This window comes from Arctopsyche grandis, chromosome 8, assembly GCF_051622035.1.
Source record: "Arctopsyche grandis isolate Sample6627 chromosome 8, ASM5162203v2, whole genome shotgun sequence".
Lineage (NCBI taxonomy): Eukaryota > Metazoa > Arthropoda > Insecta > Trichoptera > Hydropsychidae > Arctopsyche > Arctopsyche grandis.
The window spans coordinates 349,609-370,685 of NC_135362.1; the positions used below are offsets into that span (position 1 = coordinate 349,609).

The following is a 21,077-nucleotide window of genomic DNA, read 5'->3' on the forward strand; positions in this document are numbered from 1 at the left end:
GGCAATGTCGAATTTTCTGACTTTAGTGATGGTCTCGTTAGGTTGGGTTAGGTATTGTGAGGGAAACACGTTTTGTGGATATTTTCGCAACGTCAAATTCTTTGATTTCGGTGATGGTTAGGTTCAGATGGGTGAGGTTTGGTAGGATAAGCACTTTTTGTAGATATTTTGGCAATGTCGAATTCTCTGACTTCGGTGATGGTTAGGTTAGGTTGGGTTAGGTATTGTGAGGGAAACACGTTTTGTGGATATTTTCGCAACGTCCAATTCTTTGATTTCGGTGATGGTTAGGTTCAGATGGGTGAGGTTTGGTAGGATAAGCACTTTTTGTGGATATTTTGGCAATGTCGAATTCTCTGACTTCGGTGATGGTTAGGTTAGGTTGGGTTAGGTATTGTAAGGTAAGCACGTTTTGTGGATATTTTGGCAATGTCCAGTTCTTTGATTTCGGTGATGGTTAGGTTCAGATGGGTGAGGTTTGGTAGGATAAGAACTTTTTGTGGATATATTGGCAATGTCGAATTCTCTGACTTCGGTGATGGTTAGGTTAGTTTGGGTTAGATATTGAGAGGTAAGCACGTTTTGTGGATATTTTCGCAATTTCCAATTCTTTGATTTCGGTGTTGGTTAGGTTCAGATGGGTGAGGTTTGGTAGGATAAGCACTTTTTGTGGATATTTAAGCAATGTCGAATTTTCTGTTTTCGGTGATGGTTAGGTTAGGTTAGGTTAGGTATTGTGAGGGAAGCACATTTTGTGGATATTTTCGCAACGTCAAATTCTTTGATTTCGGTGATGGTTGGATTCAGATGGGAGAGGTTTGGTAGGATAAGACCTTTTTTTGGATATTTTGGCAATGTCGAATTTTCTGACTTCATTGATGGTTACGTTAGGTTGGGTTAGGTATTGTGAGGGAAGCACGTTTTGTGGATATTTTCGCAACGTCAAATTCTTTGATTTCGGTGATGGTTAGGTTCAGATGGGTGAAGTTTGGTAGGATAAGCACTTTTTGTGGATATTTTGGCAATGTCGAATTCTCTGACTTCGGTGATGGTTAGGTTAGGTTGGGTTAGGTATTGTGAAGTAAGCACGTTTTGTGGATATTTTATCAATGTCCAATTCTTTGATTTCAGTGATGGTTAGGTTCAGATGGGTGAGGTTTGGTAGGATAAGCACTTTTTGTGGATATTTTGGCAATGTCGAATTTTCTGACTTTGGTGATGGTTAGGTTAGGTTAGGTTAGGTATTGTGAGGGAAGCACGTTTTGTGGATATTTTTGCAATGTCAAATTCTTTGATTTCGGTGATGGTTAGGTTCAGATGAGTGTGGATTGGTAGGATAAGAACTTTTTGTGGATATTTTGGCAATGTCGAATTCTCTGACTTCGGTGATGATAAGGATAGGTTGGGTTAGGTATTGTGAGGTAAGCACGTTTTGTGAATATTTTCGCAACGTCAAATTCTTTGATTTCGGTGATGGTTAGGTTCAGATGGGTGAGGTTTGGTAGGATAAGAACTTTTTGTGGATATTTTGGCAATGTCGAATTCTCTGACTTCGGTGATGGTTAGGTTAGGTTGGGTTAGGTATTGTAAGGTAAGCACGTTTTGTGGATATTTTGGCAATGTCCAGTTCTTTGATTTCGGTGATGGTTAGGTTCAGATGGGTGAGGTTTGGTAGGATAAGAACTTTTTGTGGATATATTGGCAATGTCGAATTCTCTGACTTCGGTGATGGTTAGGTTAGGTTAGGTTAGGTATTGTGAGGAAAGCACATTTTGTGGATATTTTCGCAACGTCAAATTCTTTGATTTCGGTGATGGTTGGATTCAGATGGGTGAGGTTTGGTAGGATAAGACCTTTTTTTGGATATTTTGGCAATGTCGAATTTTCTGACTTCATTGATGGTTACGTTAGGTTGGGTTAGGTATTGTGAGGAAAGCACGTTTTGTGGATATTTTCGCAACGTCAAATTCTTTGATTTCGGTGATGGTTAGGTTCAGATGGGTGAAGTTTGGTAGGATAAGCACTTTTTGTGGATATTTTGGCAATGTCGAATTTTCTGACTTTGGTGATGGTTAGGTTAGGTTAGGTTAGGTATTGTGAGGGAAGCACGTTTTGTGGATATTTTATCAATGTCCAATTCTTTGATTTCAGTGATGGTTAGGTTCAGATGGGTGAGGTTTGGTAGGATAAGCACTTTTTGTGGATATTTTGGCAATGTCGAATTTTCTGACTTTGGTGATGGTTAGGTTAGGTTAGGTTAGGTATTGTGAGGGAAGCACGTTTTGTGGATATTTTTGCAATGTCAAATTCTTTGATTTCGGTGATGGTTAGGTTCAGATGAGTGTGGATTGGTAGGATAAGAACTTTTTGTGGATATTTTGGCAATGTCGAATTCTCTGACTTCGGCGATGGTAAGGTTAGGTTAGGTTAGGTATTGTGAGGTAAGCACGTTTTGTGGATATTTTATCAATGTCCAATTCTTTGATTTCGGTGATGGTTAGGTTCAGATGGGTGAGGTTTGGTAGGATAAGAACTTTTTGTGGATATTTTGGCAATGTCGAATTCTCTGACTTCGGTGATGATAAGGATAGGTTGGGTTAGGTATTGTGAGGTAAGCACGTTTTGTGAATATTTTCGCAACGTCAAATTCTTTGATTTCGGTGATGGTTAGGTTCAGATGGGTGAGGTTTGGTAGGATAAGAACTTTTTGTGGATATTTTGGCAATGTCGAATTCTCTGACTTCGGTGATGGTTAGGTTAGGTTGGGTTAGGTATTGTGAGGTAAGCACGTTTTGCGGATATTTTATTAATGTCCAATTCTTTGATTTTGGTGATGGTTAGGTTCAGATGGGTGAGGTTTGGAAGGATAAGCACTTTTTGTGGATATTTTGGCAATGTCGAATTCTCTGACTTCGGTGATGGTTAGGTTAGGTTAGGTTAGGTATTGTGAGGGAAGCACGTTTTGTGGATATTTTTGCAATGTCAAATTCTTTGATTTCGGTGATGGTTAGGTTCAGATGAGTGTGGATTGGTAGGATAAGAACTTTTTGTGGATATTTTGGCAATGTCGAATTCTCTGACTTCGGTGATGATAAGGATAGGTTGGGTTAGGTATTGTGAGGTAAGCACGTTTTGTGAATATTTTCGCAACGTCAAATTCTTTGATTTCGGTGATGGTTAGGTTCAGATGGGTGAGGTTTGGTAGGATAAGAACTTTTTGTGGATATTTTGGCAATGTCGAATTCTCTGACTTCGGTGATGGTTAGGTTAGGTTGGGTTAGGTATTGTAAGGTAAGCACGTTTTGTGGATATTTTGGCAATGTCCAGTTCTTTGATTTCGGTGATGGTTAGGTTCAGATGGGTGAGGTTTGGTAGGATAAGAACTTTTTGTGGATATATTGGCAATGTCGAATTCTCTGACTTCGGTGATGGTTAGGTTAGGTTAGGTTAGGTGTTCCGACTTTTGTAATGACGTGTGGCAAACAGTCTTATTAACTGATTGTCGATTGGCATTATTGACGAGTTGGCATTAGTGTCGGCCCAAGCGGAAATACGCGACGGTCGACAGAGTTCGAGCAGACGGCGTACGGACAGCTTGTGTTCCGTACGCTCCGCTGGCCCACCACGTGCAAATTTTACATTTCAATAAACTACATCAAACCATTATCGAAGTCTTTTCCATGATGGTCACTTCGAACCGGACACCAGTAACCTAGGCCACAACACCAAACGGACAAACCAATAGGAAAAAACGTGGTCGAGAAAAAATGGATGTCAATTAAGAAATCGGTATCGTTCCTTTGTTACTATCCATACCTTTCCAATACTAATAACATGTTTGCTTCTATTTCAGCAATATATTGATTGATGTACAGAGGTACATGACCGCGTGATTGACGCAGAAAATATATAAATAAAAACATAACCTACAAAGACGCATGGGACACAGAGGTAATCCAAAATTATCGGAACGATCACATAAACATCGTAAAGGATATTCAAGTAAGTGAATGTATTCAATCTCAGGCAATCTGTTCAAAAGGCAATCATGTGGGTAGGTCAGTTTTTAAAAATATGTTTTAAAGTATAACAATTAATTAACGCGATTGTATAAAATAATATCGCGCTACGAAGGAATGTTTCATCGGTCGCATCGAATTTCGTATTAAAAGTGTAAAATCAGATGTAGTGTAAAATTAGCAAAGCACGTGGGGAATTATACTTGTAGCCCCAAAGTGGCTTAAACCAAGTACATACCGGTATATTCATATACCGGCAGATCTCTTTGTTTCTTAATGTGTGTAGAAACTTTCTCCCCCATCCCCCCTCCACAATAAATGTGGAATTATACTTGTAGCCCCAAAGTGGCTTAAACCAAGTACATACCGGTATATTCATATCGGTAGATCTTTGTTTCTTAATGTGTGTAGAAACACCCTCCCCCCCCCCCCTTCCACGATAAATGTGGAATTATACTTGTAGCCCCAAAGTGGCTTAAACCAAGTACATACCGGTATATTCATATCGGTAGATCTTTGTTTCTTAATGTGTGTAGAAACACCCTCCCCCCCCCCCCCTTCCACGATAAATGTGGAATTACACTTGTAGCCCCAAAGTGGATTAAATCAAGTACATACCGGCATATTCATACATCGGTAGATCTCTTTGTTTCATAATGTGTGATGAAACAGTGGTGATTTAAAATAAATCACAAGACTTGTAGCCCCAAAGTGGTTTAAATCAAGCACCCACCAATTTAGGGTTGTAATTTCTTCCAAAATATGTTGGATAGATTCTGGTGATAATAGTTAAAGTAGAATATTAAGATTCACGGTTAATCATTGAATATTATTACCTTATCTCTACGAATAGTTCAATTGACAGCTATAGTAGAGAACAACTGTATTTATGAGACGAAATAGTGCAACTTTCTGAAACAAATGTCAAGTGCTGAAAACGAGGAAATAGAAGCTTCGACTTCCAAGTCGCATAAAGGTCGAAATCCAACTAGGGACGTAGAACCTATTAGAGACAGGTCAAGCTCTAGAATACATCAGACTCGAAGTCAGACTCAATCGATAAAAACATTAGCGAAAGAAAATAAAGTAGAAGTTACAATGACGTCAATAGAATTAAGGTATTCGGGCGCGTTTAAAAGACTACAGGAGAAAATAGACAGAATCTCCGAAATAAATGAAGGACAGTATCAATTTATTGAAAAAGCATACGACTATCTCCAAAAACTCCATTATGAGTATTTAGACAACATCACAGATATAGAGCAGGCGGATCAAATAGACGAAGAGTTCTACATAATCACAATGACAATTCAAAATCTTAAAGCAGCATTAGAGAGACAATCCATTCAAGATTGTAAACTGAAGGTAGAGCAAGCAACAATTAAATTTGCTAGAGATAAGTTACCGACGTTAACCATTCCCACATTTCAGGGAGATCCATCTGAATGGCAATCGTTTCAACAAGCTTTTAAGAATATAATAGGAAACAAAACGGAATATTCGAATGTCACGAAATTGCAATATTTGCATCAATCCTTAATCGGTCCCGCTTTGGCAGCTGTATCAGGTTTAGATATTAGCTCAGACAATTACGAAATAGCTTGGAGTATTTTAGACAAGCAATATAATTTACCAAGACTTAATCTCAAAACTAGGATTAATTCACTTTGTGACTTAAAATTAATCACAAGAGAATCACATATCGAATTGAGAAATCTATTGAATCAGGTAACAGTGTGTATTAAAAACATTGAATCGTTGGGTTACGCGAGAGAAATTTTAGATCCATGGGTAACATGTTTAGTTCTAAGGAAATTACCTTTTAATATAGTAAGAGACTGGGAAATATCGCTGGTTAGCAGAGAAATGCCACCATATGAAAGTTTAGAGACATTCTTGCAGAATAGATGTAATGTATTACAATCTACTGCATCTGTAACTACGGTGAAGGAATTCCCTCATAGTCGTCAAAGAATCATGAGAACTCATGTCGCGAACAAAAACCCATCAAGTAAGGTAAACGCATGCGCATTCTGTCGAAATAATCATTTCATAGGCAAATGTGATAAATTCAAAGCAAAATCCAGTATGGAAAGAAATGAATTCGTTAAATCTAATAACATGTGTTTTAAATGTTTAAATTCATCGCATAAGATAACAAATTGCAAGTCTAACTATAATTGCTTAAGGTGCAAACAAAACCATCATACTTTGTTGCATCAGGACGATACATTTAGTTCCAATAATACGGGAAGGAAGTCAATTAATGCTCATTCTACTCATTTCTCTCAAAGGGAGATAATTTTACCGACGGTACAAGTAGACATTATAACGTCCAATGGAACGGTCGTTAAGGGTCGCACATTATTAGATTCCGGCTCACAAGTCAACTATGTTACCACATCTTTCGCTAAGAAGAATAACTTCAAATTAGAGAAAATCTCTCAAAAAATTGTAGGTATCGCTAATCAAGAAAGTAGCATTCGTCACATCACCAAGGTGACCATAAGGTCTTCAACCACTAATTACTCAACCAAAGTGTTGTGTTTGGTATTACCAGAAATTACTGGCGAAATTCCAACGGTGAAACTGGATCAACAGTTAATTTCAATACCAGCGGGAATCAAGTTATCAGATCCCCTTTGGAATAAACCGACGCCAATCGATTTATTGCTCGGCGCCGAGATTTGCGTTCATGCTATGAAAGCAGGAACCATCCAGTTAGGAAAAGGTATGCCTATCTTAAAGGATACCGAATTCGGATGGACAATAGTTGGTCCATATCCCGAAGTAAATAATGCTCCAGGGAAGAGCCACATAGGCTTAAGTCAATTAGACAGTCACATTCAAAACTTTTGGATGATCGACCAGGTTCCTATGGTAAAACATCAATCTCTTGAGGAGAAAAGATGTGAGGAACATTTCCAAGCACACACATCACGAGATAAAAACGGTAGATTTTGTGTAGCTTTACCATATAAAAATTCCCCGGTAGTATTAGGAAGTTCATTGCACATTGCGGAGAAAAGACACAAAACTTTGGAAAGACGTTTTTTAGCCAATAATAATTTAAAAATGGAATACAATAAAGTTTTAGAAGAGTACATAAATTTAGGACATATGTCAGAGTGTGAACCTCCGGAGGCACATGAGGTTCATTGTTATTTACCTCATCACGTCGTGGTTAAGGAGTCTAGCCTTACCACTAAATATCGTGTAGTTTTTGATGCGTCCGCAAAGACAACGTCTAATATCTCACTAAATAATATATTGATGGTGGGACCTAGTGTCCAATCAGATTTGTTAAGTTTACTACTCAACTTTCGACTCCATAAATACGTGATTACTGCGGATATTAAGCAGATGTACCGACAGATTCAAATAGCAGAGAAAAATAAAAATGTACAACGAATCATTTGGCGAACAGATCCCCAGAGTAAATTCAAGCATTACAAGCTTAATACAGTAACATTCGGAACTGCTTCAGCCCCATTTTTAGCTACTAGATGTCTAAATCAGTTAGCAGAGGAGAATAGAAACAAATATCCCATCGCTAGTAAAGTGATCGAACGTGATTTTTATGTTGATGATTTGCTCACGGGAACTAATACTATTGAAGCTGGTAAATTATTAAAGGTTCAACTGGAAACCATATTATTATCAGCCGGTATGCCCTTAAGCAAATGGACATCGAACAACTCCGATATAATCACGGATGTTAAGGCTGACGATTGTTCAGATTTTAACTTCTCTAACGAATCACACAAAACTTTAGGTTTATTTTGGAAACCGCGGGAAGACGTTTTTGTATTTAAGGTTCAAACCGAAGTCGAGACTGAAAATATAACAAAAAGAAACTTTTTATCAGTAATTAGTCAGATCTTCGACCCATTAGGACTATTATCTCCATTGTTAATTAATTATAAGATATTAATGCAATCTGTCTGGCAACAAACCATTGGTTGGGATGAATTCATTCCTCAGACAATCTTCAAAAAATGGAAAGATTGTCAATTATCCAATACAGTCATGAAACTTTATAAAATTCCTAGATTGATAATACTAAATAATGTCATTAATATACAGGCACACGGATTTTGTGACGCATCCGAGAAAGCTTATGGTGCTTGTATTTATGTAAAATGTACTGATCAATTGGGAAATTCCAAATGTCATCTTGTGTGTTCTCGTTCGAGAGTCGCTCCGCTCAGTTTTGTAACTATTCCGCGTTTAGAGCTGTGCTCCGCTATGTTATTATCAAAGTTAATGAAGTCAACAATAGACCAATTAACAATTCATATTAATGAAAAATATTATTGGACGGATTCAACCGTCGCATTGCATTGGATTAGAGGAGAGTCATGTAAATGGACCACCTTCGTTGCCAATCGAGTGGCCGAAATCCAATCAATATCTCAACCCATTGAGTGGTACCATGTCTCCTCTACAGACAATCCAGCAGATTTAATTTCTCGAGGGACTCAACCATCAGAATTAAATCATAATTCGTTATGGTGGGACGGCCCTAGTTGGTTGAAATTAGACGAATCACGATGGCCTCGAAGACCTCCTGAGATCACAATAGATCTTCCAGAGAGAAGGGTAGTCACTAACGCTACCCTTGTGAGGGAAAATAATTGGATAGATAAACATTCTCATCTTCCAAGACTCCTTCGAGTTTTATCATATGTTCGTCGGCCACTAAGGAATAAACAATTAAACGTTAAAGAAAATAACGAACCGTCCGCTTTAGAATTAAAAGATGCTTTAAATAATTTGATAAGGTTATCGCAAATGGAATCATTTCCATTGGAATATCGTTTGCTGAGCAAGGGACATCCAATTCCCAGTAGCAGTAAATTAGCTAAATTGTCCCCTCTATTCCACGAGAATTTAATTTGTGTTGGAAGTAGACTTCCTCTGGGAACAACTCTATCAACGTCACCCATTATCTTGTCAAATAAGCATAAACTTACACACATGATTGTCCGAGATGCGCACTTGAAATATATTCACTTGGGTACTCAAGCCTTACTGTCGTTATTGCGGCAGACCTATTGGCCATTGGCCGGACATAATACTGTCAAAGGAGTGGTGCGTTCATGTGTCATTTGTTTCAGAAATAAACCACTGTCACACAATAGATTAATGGGATTACTCCCGCTTGAACGTACCACTGCGAATTTTCCTTTCAGTCATGTGGGGATAGATTTCGCAGGACCTTTTCCTGTGAAGAGTGGTTGCAATAAGAATTCTAAGATAATTAAGGGTTACGTTTGTGTCTTTGTGTGTTTTTCCAGTAAGGCAGTTCACTTGGAACTTGTCGGAGACTTAACGAGTTCAAATTTCTTAAATTGTTTAAGAAGATTCGTAGCCAGACGTGGCAGGCCCAATACGATATATTCCGACAATGCTACTAATTTTGTCGGTGCAAGTCGTGAACTCGTTAATTTAGTAAAATTAATTTACGAACGTCCTCATGAGGAGAAGCTACTACGGTATGTAGCCTCCGAAGGGATTCGTTGGAAGTTTAACCCGCCAAGGGCGCCTCACATGGGAGGGCTGTGGGAAGCAGCGGTTAAATCCATGAAGATTCATTTAAACAAGGTGTTAAAGGCCACCACCTTAAATTTCGAATCATTTTGTACGGTATTGACTCAAATAGAAGCTTGCATGAATTCCCGTCCTCTTAGTCCCTTGTCTTCGGATCCACTAGACCTTTTACCCCTCACACCTGGACATTTCTTAATTGGCAGATCCTTACTCGCTCTTCCAATGGAGGTTAAATATAACACTAATGTCCATGCCAATCTGCTTCAGATACAATTGACCACAGCAGCATTTTGGAAACGTTGGTCGGCGGAATATTTACATTCTTTGCAGTTACGACACAAATGGAAGAAGGACTCGAGCAACAATCTGAGTGTGGGTCAAATGGTCCTGTTAAAGGAGGAACACATGCTGCCAACCCGATGGGTCTTGGGTCGAGTCACTAAATTGTATCCCGGACCAGATGGCAGAGTTCGAGTCGTCGACGTCTTTACTGCCAGCGGAGAGTTTCGTCGGTCCAGTCATCTAGTGGCGCCATTGCCGACTCTACCACAAGGACCACTTGACAGGAAGGAAGATCAGCAAGAGGGAGGAGAAACAGCAGCTTCAATTCCGTCAACTTCGGTAGCTTAGTTTAACCCGAAGACACTACCCCCAACTCATATTACTTATTAGATGTAATCATGAGTTTAAATCAGTCAATGTTAATAGTAGTACTCCGTAATTCACTTTAATTGTGTTGTGTGTATAATTTAAGCTATTTTCATTTTAACATTCGGCAGTATATATCTCCGAATTTAATCTAATCATTTTGTCTTTATAATATAAGACTTGTCTCATGTCATCACTCGGAAGGATTATATCCGAGTTTAAAATAAACTGTTCAAATTTGACAGTTAAAATTAGATTCATGATTTGTTAATGTTAGTCTCCAAGCCACACTTAATGGAGCATCTTAAATTATTTCATGTCTACTTAATTATAACCTGCCGGGAGTCATCCGCAGGTCTTATGTTTCTTGTTATGAAAACATAAGTTAACTCTTACTGTTTATAGTATTTATGTGAATCATAGAATAAGTAAATATTATAATACTGAACATTTCGATGTAACGTAGAGACATCTATAATCATAGTTCGCCTTCATTTCCTGCTTGTAGGAATGAATGAATGACTTTCCAATTTACTTTTAATTTAGCAATGTTTGTGCTACTTGTTGATGAAATCAAGTTAACTTAGGAGCATTACACTCACTAATCAAGTTTAGTTGATCGGTAATAGCTGATCTGTCTTGACAACTGTAACAGTGTCAACATTGTATTGTCTAAGTTAACATCAAGATGAGGAATGCTTAAGTTTTAAACCATATACAGTCCACTCTCTCTTCTTTAAAGTAAACTTATCTTGTAATGCTTATTCACAGCTTCAAAGGAGATTTCAAAAATTTTAATGTAAAGAGAAACAACATTCACCAGAGGTATACCTATAAGTTGAAATATTACTGAACCAATAAATTGATTTTATCCTCACACTGGATGAGGCAAAGGTTTCATTATTCACCCTCTATTTAATTATTTTAAGAGCTATGATTTATTGTAAACGACTCGTCAGTAATGCTGTAACTCTGTAGAATAACTGTATTGTTCAACAGTTTTCCTATGTGGGACTATGTTCCGACTTTTGTAATGACGTGTGGCAAACAGTCTTATTAACTGATTGTCGATTGGCATTATTGACGAGTTGGCATTAGTGTCGGCCCAAGCGGAAATACGCGACGGTCGACAGAGTTCGAGCAGACGGCGTACGGACAACTTGTGTTCCGTACGCTCCGCTGAACCACCACGTGCAAATTTTACATTTCAATAAACTACATCAAACCATTATCGAAGTCTTTTCCATTAGGTATTGTGAGGGAAGCACATTTTGTGGATATTTTCGCAACGTCAAATTCTTTGATTTCGGTGATGGTTGGATTCAGATGGGTGAGGTTTGGTAGGATAAGACCTTTTTTTGGATATTTTGGCAATGTCGAATTTTCTGACTTCATTGATGGTTACGTTAGGTTGGGTTAGGTATTGTGAGGTAAGCACGTTTTGTGGATATTTTATTAATGTCCGATTCTTTGATTTCGGTGACGGTTAGGTTCAGATGGGTGAGGTTTGGACGGATAAGAACTTTTTGTGGAAATTTTGGCAATGTCGAATTTTCTGACTTCAGTGATGGTTACGTTAGGTTGGGTTAGGTATTGTGAGGGAAACACGTTTTGTGGATATTTTCGCAACGTCAAATTCTTTGATTTCGGTGATGGTTAGGTTCAGATGGGTGAGGTTTGGTAGGATAAGCACTTTTTGTAGATATTTTGGCAATGTCGAATTCTCTGACTTCGGTGATGGTTAGGTTAGGTTGGGTTAGGTATTGTGAGGTAAGCTCGTTTTGTGGATATTTTTTCAATGTCCAATTCTTTGATTTCGGTGATGGTTAGGTTTAGATGGGTGAGGTTTGGTAGGATAAGCACTTTTTGTGGATATTTTGGCAATGTCGAATTCTCTGACTTCGGTGATGGTTAGGTTAGGTTGGGTTAGGTATTGTGAGGTAAGCTCGTTTTGTGGATATTTTTTTATTGTCCAATTCTTTAAATTCGGTGATGGTTAGGTTCAGATGGGTGAGGTTTGGTAGGATAAGCACTTTTTGTGGATATTTTGGCAATGTCGAATTCTCTGACTTCGGTGATGGTTAGGTTAGGTTGGGTTAGGTATTGTAAGGTAAGCACGTTTTGTGGATATTTTGGCAATGTCCAGTTCTTTGATTTCGGTGATGGTTAGGTTCAGATGGGTGAGGTTTGGTAGGATAAGAACTTTTTGTGGATATATTGGCAATGTCGAATTCTCTGACTTCGGTGATGGTTAGGTTAGTTTGGGTTAGATATTGAGAGGTAAGCACGTTTTGTGGATATTTTCGCAATTTCCAATTCTTTGATTTCGGTGTTGGTTAGGTTCAGATGGGTGAGGTTTGGTAGGATAAGCACTTTTTGTGGATATTTAAGCAATGTCGAATTTTCTGTTTTCGGTGATGGTTAGGTTAGGTTAGGTTAGGTATTGTGAGGGAAGCACATTTTGTGGATATTTTCGCAACGTCAAATTCTTTGATTTCGGTGATGGTTGGATTCAGATGGGTGAGGTTTGGTAGGATAAGACCTTTTTTTGGATATTTTGGCAATGTCGAATTTTCTGACTTCATTGATGGTTACGTTAGGTTGGGTTAGGTATTGTGAGGAAAGCACGTTTTGTGGATATTTTCGCAACGTCAAATTCTTTGATTTCGGTGATGGTTAGGTTCAGATGGGTGAAGTTTGGTAGGATAAGCACTTTTTGTGGATATTTTGGCAATGTCGAATTCTCTGACTTCGGTGATGGTTAGGTTAGGTTGGGTTAGGTATTGTAAGGTAAGCACGTTTTGTGGATATTTTGGCAATGTCCAGTTCTTTGATTTCAGTGATGGTTAGGTTCAGATGGGTGAGGTTTGGTAGGATAAGCACTTTTTGTGGATATTTTGGCAATGTCGAATTTTCTGACTTTGGTGATGGTTAGGTTAGGTTAGGTTAGGTATTGTGAGGGAAGCACGTTTTGTGGATATTTTTGCAATGTCAAATTCTTTGATTTCGGTGATGGTTAGGTTCAGATGAGTGTGGATTGGTAGGATAAGAACTTTTTGTGGATATTTTGGCAATGTCGAATTCTCTGACTTCGGTGATGATAAGGATAGGTTGGGTTAGGTATTGTGAGGTAAGCACGTTTTGTGAATATTTTCGCAACGTCAAATTCTTTGATTTCGGTGATGGTTAGGATCAGATGGGTGAGGTTTGGTAGGATAAGAACTTTTTGTGGATATTTTGGCAATGTCGAATTCTCTGACTTCGGTGATGGTTAGGTTAGGTTGGGTTAGGTATTGTAAGGTAAGCACGTTTTGTGGATATTTTGGCAATGTCCAGTTCTTTGATTTCGGTGATGGTAAGGTTCAGATGGGTGAGGTTTGGTAGGATAAGACCTTTTTTTGGATATTTTGGCAATGTCGAATTTTCTGACTTCATTGATGGTTACGTTAGGTTGGGTTAGGTATTGTGAGGAAAGCACGTTTTGTGGATATTTTCGCAACGTCAAATTCTTTGATTTCGGTGATGAGTAGGTTCAGATGGGTGAAGTTTGGTAGGATAAGCACTTTTTGTGGATATTTTGGCAATGTCGAATTCTCTGACTTCGGTGATGGTTAGGTTAGGTTGGGTTAGGTATTGTGAAGTAAGCACGTTTTGTGGATATTTTATCGATGTCCAATTCTTTGATTTCAGTGATGGTTAGGTTCAGATGGGTGAGGTTTGGTAGGATAAGCACTTTTTGTGGATATTTTGGCAATGTCGAATTTTCTGACTTTGGTGATGGTTAGGTTAGGTTAGGTTAGGTATTGTGAGGGAAGCACGTTTTGTGGATATTTTTGCAATGTCAAATTCTTTGATTTCGGTGATGGTTAGGTTCAGATGAGTGTGGATTGGTAGGATAAGAACTTTTTGTGGATATTTTGGCAATGTCGATATCTCTGACTTCGGCGATGGTAAGGTTAGGTTAGGTTAGGTATTGTGAGGTAAGCACGTTTTGTGGATATTTTATCAATGTCCAATTCTTTGATTTCGGTGATGGTTAGGTTCAGATGGGTGAGGTTTGGTAGGATAAGAACTTTTTGTGGATATTTTGGCAATGTCGAATTCTCTGACTTCGGTGATGATAAGGATAGGTTGGGTTAGGTATTGTGAGGTAAGCACGTTTTGTGAATATTTTCGCAACGTCAAATTCTTTGATTTCGGTGATGGTTAGGTTCAGATGGGTGAGGTTTGGTAGGATAAGAACTTTTTGTGGATATTTTGGCAATGTCGAATTCTCTGACTTCGGTGATGGTTAGGTTAGGTTGGGTTAGGTATTGTGAGGTAAGCACGTTTTGCGGATATTTTATTAATGTCCAATTCTTTGATTTTGGTGATGGTTAGGTTCAGATGGGTGAGGTTTGGTAGGATAAGCACTTTTTGTGGATATTTTGGCAATGTCGAATTCTCTGACTTCGGTGATGGTTAGGTTAGGTTGGGTTAGGTATTGTAAGGTAAGCACGTTTTGTGGATATTTTGGCAATGTCCAGTTCTTTGATTTCGGTGATGGTTAGGTTCAGATGGGTGAGGTTTGGTAGGATAAGAACTTTTTGTGGATATATTGGCAATGTCGAATTCTCTGACTTCGGTGATGGTTAGGTTAGTTTGGGTTAGATATTGAGGGGTAAGCACGTTTTGTGGATATTTTCGCAATTTCCAATTCTTTGATTTCGGTGATGGTTAGGTTCAGATGGGTGAGGTTTGGTAGGATAAGCACTTTTTGTGGATATTTAAGCAATGTCGAATTTTCTGTTTTCGGTGATGGTTAGGTTAGGTTGGGTTAGGTATTTTGAGGGAAGCACGTTTTGTGGATATTTTCGCAACGTCAAATTCTTTGATTTCGGTGATGGTTGGATTCAGATGGGTGAGGTTTGGTAGGATAAGAACTTTTTTTGGATATTTTGGCAATGTCGAATTCTCTGACTTCGGTGATGGTAAGGTTAGGTAAGGTTAGGTATTGTGAGGTAAGCACGTTTTGTGGATATTTTATCAATGTCCGATTCTTTGATTTCGGTGACGGTTAGGTTCAGATGGGTGAGGTTTGGTAGGATAAGCACTTTTTGTAGATATTTTGGCAATGTCGAATTCTCTGACTTCGGTGATGGTTAGGTTAGGTTGGGTTAGGTATTGTGAGGTAAGCTCGTTTTTTGGATATTTTTTCAATGTCCAATTCTTTGATTTCGGTGATGGTTAGGTTCAGATGGGTAAAGTTTGGTAGGATAAGAACTTTTTGTTGATATTTTGGCAATATCGAATTTTCTGACTTCGGTGATGGTTAGGGTAGGTTGGGTTAGGTATTGTGAGGGAAGCACGTTTTGTGAATATTTTCGCAACGTCAAATTCTTTGATTTCGGTGATGGTTAGGTTTAGATGGGTGAGGTTTGGTAGGATAAGCACTTTTTGTGGATATTTTGGCAATGTCGAATTCTCTGACTTCGGTGATGGTTAGGTTAGGTTGGGTTAGGTATTGTGAGGAAAGCTCGTTTTGTGGATATTTTTTCAATGTCCAATTCTTTGATTTCGGTGATGGTTAGGTTCAGATGGGTAAGGTTTGGTAGGATAAGAACTTTTTGTTGATATTTTGGCAATATCGAATTTTCTGACTTCGGTGATGGTTAGGGTAGGTTGGGTTAGGTATTGTGAGGGAAGCACGTTTTGTGAATATTTTCGCAACGTCAAATTCTTTGATTTCGGTGATGGTTAGGTTTAGATGGGTGAGGTTTGGTAGGATAAGCACTTTTTGTGGATATTTTGGCAATGTCGAATTCTCTGACTTCGGTGATGGTTAGGTTAGGTTGGGTTAGGTATTGTGAGGTAAGCTCGTTTTGTGGATATTTTTTTATTGTCCAATTCTTTGATTTCGGTGATGGTTAGGTTCAGATGGGTGAGGTTTGGTAGGATAAGCACTTTTTGTGGATATTTTAGCAATGTCGAATTTTCTGATTTCGGTGATGGTTAGGTTAGGTTGGGTTAGGTATTGTGAGGGAAGCACGTTTTGTGGATATTTTCGCAACGTCAAATTCTTTGATTTCGGTGATGGTTAGGTTCAGATGGGTGGGGTTTGGTAGGATAAGCACTTTTTGTGGATATTTCGGCAATGTCGAATTCTCTGACTTCGGTGATGGTTAGGTTAGGTTGGGTTAGGTATTGTAAGGTAAGCTCGTTTTGTGGATATTTTCGCAATTTCCAATTCTTTGATTTCGGTGTTGGTTAGGTTCAGATGGGTGAGGTTTGGTAGGATAAGCACTTTTTGTGGATATTTAAGCAATGTCGAATTTTTTGTTTTCGGTGATGGTTAGGTTAGGTTGGGTTAGGTATTGTGAGGGAAGCACATTTTGTGGATATTTTCGCAACGTCAAATTCTTTGATTTCGGTGATGGTTGGATTCAGATGGGTGAGGTTTGGTAGGATAAGAACTTTTTTTGGATATTTTGGCAATGTCGAATTTTCTGACTTCATTGATGGTTACGTTAGGTTGGGTTAGGTATTGTGAGGAAAGCACGTTTTGTGGATATTTTCGCAACGTCAAATTCTTTGATTTCGGTGATGGTTAGGTTCAGATGGGTGAAGTTTGGTAGGATAAGCACTTTTTGTGGATATTTTGGCAATGTCGAATTCTCTGACGTCGGTGATGGTTAGGTTAGGTTGGGTTAGGTATTGTGAAGTAAGCACGTTTTGTGGATATTTTATCAATGTCCAATTCTTTGATTTCGGTGACGGTTAGGTTAAGATGGGTGAGGTTTGGTAGGATAAGAACTTTTTGTGGAAATTTTGGCAATGTCGAATTTTCTGACTTCAGTGATGGTTACGTTAGGTTGGGTTAGGTATTGTGAGGGAAGCACGTTTTGTGGATATTTAAGCAATGTCGAATTTTCTGTTATCGGTGATGGTTAGGTTAGGTTGGGTTAGGTATTGTGAGGGAAGCACGTTTTGTGGATATTTTCGCAACGTCAAATTCTTTGATTTCGGTGATGGTTGGGTTCAGATGGGTGAGGTTTGGTAGGATAAGAACTTTTTGTGGATATTTTGGCAATGTCGAAATCTCTGACTTCGGTGATGGTAAGGTTAGGTTAGGTTAGGTATTGTGAGGTAAGCACGTTTTGTGGATATTTTATCAATGTCCAATTCTTTGATTTCGGTGACGGTTAGGTTCAGATGGGTGAGGTTTGGTAGGATAAGAACTTTTTGTGGATATTTTGGCAATGTCGAATTTTCTGACTTCGGTGATGGTTAGGTAAGGTTGGGTTAGGTATTGTGAGGTAAGCACGTTTTGTGGATATTTTATCAATGTCCAATTCTTTGATTTCGGTGATGGTTAGGTTCAGATGGGTGTGGTTTGGTAGGATAAGATTTTTTTGTGGATATTTTGGCAATGTCGAATTCTCTGACTTCGGTGATGGTTAGGTTAGGTTAGGTTAGGTATTGTGAAGTAAGCACGTTTTGTGGATATTTGATCAATGTCCAATTCTTTGATTTCGGAGATGGTTAGGTTCAGATGGGTGAGGTTTGGTAGGATAAGCACTTTTTGTGGATATTTTAGCAATGTCGAATTTTCTGATTTCGGTGATGGTTAGGTTAGGTTGGGTTAGGTATTGTGAGGGAAGCACGTTTTGTGGATATTTTCGCAACGTCAAATTCTTTGATTTCGGTGATGGTTAGGTTCAGATGGGTGAGGTTTGGTAGGATAAGAACTTTTTGTGGATATTTTGGCAATGTCGAATTCTCTGACTTCGGTGATGGTAAGGTTAGGTTGGGTTAGGTATTGTGAGGTAAGCACGTTTTGCGGATATTTTATTAATGTCCAATTCTTTGATTTTGGTGATGGTTAGGTTCAGATGGGTGAGGTTTGGTAGGATAAGCACTTTTTGTGGATATTTTGGCAATGTCGAATTCTCTGACTTCGGTGATGGTTAGGTTAGGTTGGGTTAGGTATTGTAAGGTAAGCACGTTTTGTGGATATTTTGGCAATGTCCAGTTCTTTGATTTCGGTGATGGTTAGGTTCAGATGGGTGAGGTTTGGTAGGATAAGAACTTTTTGTGGATATATTGGCAATGTCGAATTCTCTGACTTCGGTGATGGTTAGGTTAGTTTGGGTTAGATATTGAGAGGTAAGCACGTTTTGTGGATATTTTCGCAATTTCCAATTCTTTGATTTCGGTGATGGTTAGGTTCAGATGGGTGAGGTTTGGTAGGATAAGCACTTTTTGTGGATATTTAAGCAATGTCGAATTTTCTGTTTTCGGTGATGGTTAGGTTAGGTTGGGTAAGGTATTGTGAGGGAAGCACGTTTTGTGGATATTTTCGCAACGTCAAATTCTTTGATTTCGGTGATGGTTGGGTTCAGATGGGTGAGGTTTGGTAGGATAAGAACTTTTTGTGGATATTTTGGCAATGTCGAATTCTCTGACTTCGGTGATGGTTAGGTTAGGTTAGGTTAGGTATTGTGAGGTAAGCACGTTTTGTGGATATTTTATCAATGTCCAATTCTTTGATTTCGGTGACGGTTAGGTTCAGATGGGTGAGGTTTGGTAGGATAAGAACTTTTTGTGGATATTTTGGCAATGTCGAATTCTCTGACTTCGGTGATGGTTAGGTTAGGTTGGGTTAGGTATTGTAAGGTAAGCACGTTTTGTGGATATTTTGGCAATGTCCAGTTCTTTGATTTCGGTGATGGTTAGGTTCAGATGGGTGAGGTTTGGTAGGATAAGAACTTTTTGTGGATATATTGGCAATGTCGAATTCTCTGACTTCGGTGATGGTTAGGTTAGTTTGGGTTAGATATTGAGAGGTAAGCACGTTTTGTGGATATTTTCGCAATTTCCAATTCTTTGATTTCGGTGATGGTTAGGTTCAGATGGGTGAGGTTTGGTAGGATAAGCACTTTTTGTGGATATTTAAGCAATGTCGAATTTTCTGTTTTCGGTGATGGTTAGGTTAGGTTGGGTTAGGTATTGTGAGGGAAGCACGTTTTGTGGATATTTTCGCAACGTCAAATTCTTTGATTTCGGTGATGGTTGGATTCAGATGGGTGAGGTTTGGTAGGATAAGAACTTTTTTTGGATATTTTGGCAATGTCGAATTCTCTGACTTTGGTGATGGTTAGGTTAGGTAAGGTTAGGTATTGTGAGGTAAGCACGTTTTGTGGATATTTTATCAATGTCCAATTCTTTGATTTCGGTGACGGTTAGGTTCAGATGGGTGAGGTTTGGACGGAGAAGAACTTTTTGTGGAAATTTTGGCAATGTCGAATTTTCTGACTTCAGTGATGGTTACGTTAGGTTGGGTTAGGTATTGTGAGGGAAGCACGTTTTGTGGATATTTTCGCAACGTCAAATTTTTTGATTTCGGTGATGGTTAGGTTCAGATGGGTGAGGTTTGGTAGGATAAGCACTTTTTGTGGATATTTTGGCAATGTCGAATTCTCTGACTTCGGTGATGGTTAGGTTAGGTTGGGTTAGGTATTGTGAAGTAAGCACGTTTTGTGGATATTTTATCAATGTCCAATTCTTTGATTTCAGTGATGGTTAGGTTCAGCTGGGTGAGGTTTGGTAGGATAAGCACTCTTTGTGGATATTTTGGCAATGTCGAATTTTCTGACTTTGGTGATGGTTAGGTTAGGTTAGGTTAGGTATTGTGAGGGAAGCACGTTTTGTGGATATTTTTGCAATGTCAAATTCTTTGATTTCGGTGATGGTTAGGTTCAGATGAGTGTGGATTGGTAGGATAAGAACTTTTTGTGGATATTTTGGCAATGTCGAATTCTCTGACTTCGGCGATGGTTAGGTTAGGTTGGGTTAGGTATTGTGAGGTAAGCACGTTTTGTGGATATTTTATTAATGTCCAATTCTTTGATTTCGGTGATGGTTAGGTTCAGATGGGTGAGGTTTGGTAGGATAAGAACTTTTTGTGGATATTTTGGCAATGTCGAATTCTCTGACTTCGGTGATGGTTAGGATAGGTTGGGTTAGGTATTGTGAGGTAAGCACGTTTTGTGGATATTTTGGCAATGTCAAATTCTTTGATTTCGGTGATAGTTAAGTTCAGATGAGTGTGGATTGGTAGGATAAGAACTTTTTGTGGATATTTTGGCAATGTCGAATTCTCTGACTTCGGTGATGGTAAGGTTAGGTTGGGTTAGGTATTGTGAGGAAAGCACGTTTATTGGATATTTTATCAATGTCCAATTCTTTGATTTCGGTGATGGTTAGGTTCAGATGGGTGAGGTTTGGTAGGATAAGCACTTTTTGTGGATATTTTGGCAATGTCGAATTCTCTGACTTCGGTGATGGTTAGGTTAGGTTGGGTTAGGTATTGTGAAGTAAGCACGTTTTGTGGATATTTTATCAATGTCCAATTCTTTGATTTCAGTGATGGTTAGGTTCAGATGGGTGAGGTTTGGTAGGATAAGCACTTTTTGTGGATATTTTGGCAATGTCGAATTTTCTGACTTTGGTGATGGTTAGGTTATGTTAGGTTAGGTATTGTGAGGGAAGCACGTTTTGTGGATATTTTTGCAATGTCAAATTCTTTGATTTCGGTGATGGTTAGGTTCAGATGAGTGTGGATTGGTAGGATAAGAACTTTTTGTGGATATTTTGGCAATGTCGAATTCTCTGACTTCGGCGATGGTTAGGTTAGGTTGGGTTAGGTATTGTGGGGTAAGCACGTTTTGTGGATATTTTATCAATGTCCAATTCTTTGATTTCGGTGACGGTTAGGTTCAGATGGGTGAGGTTTGGTAGGATAAGAACTTTTTGTGGATATTTTGGCAATGTCGAATTCTCTGACTTCGGTGATGGTTAGGTTAGGTTGGGTTAGGT

At 38.7% G+C, this 21,077-nt stretch overlaps 1 protein-coding gene across 1 annotated transcript in view; it reads left to right on the forward strand.

The window, feature by feature from the left end:
• The first annotated feature begins 3,572 nt into the window (after positions 1-3,572).
• The window catches only part of LOC143916188 (uncharacterized), a 182,915-nt gene continuing 165,410 nt past the window's right edge, over positions 3,573-21,077 (forward strand). The window contains exon 1 of the mRNA XM_077437158.1: positions 3,573-5,384. Within this exon, the coding sequence (XP_077293284.1) occupies positions 4,941-5,384 (444 nt within the window). The 5' untranslated portion in view covers positions 3,573-4,940. The remainder of the gene's footprint in view (positions 5,385-21,077) is intronic.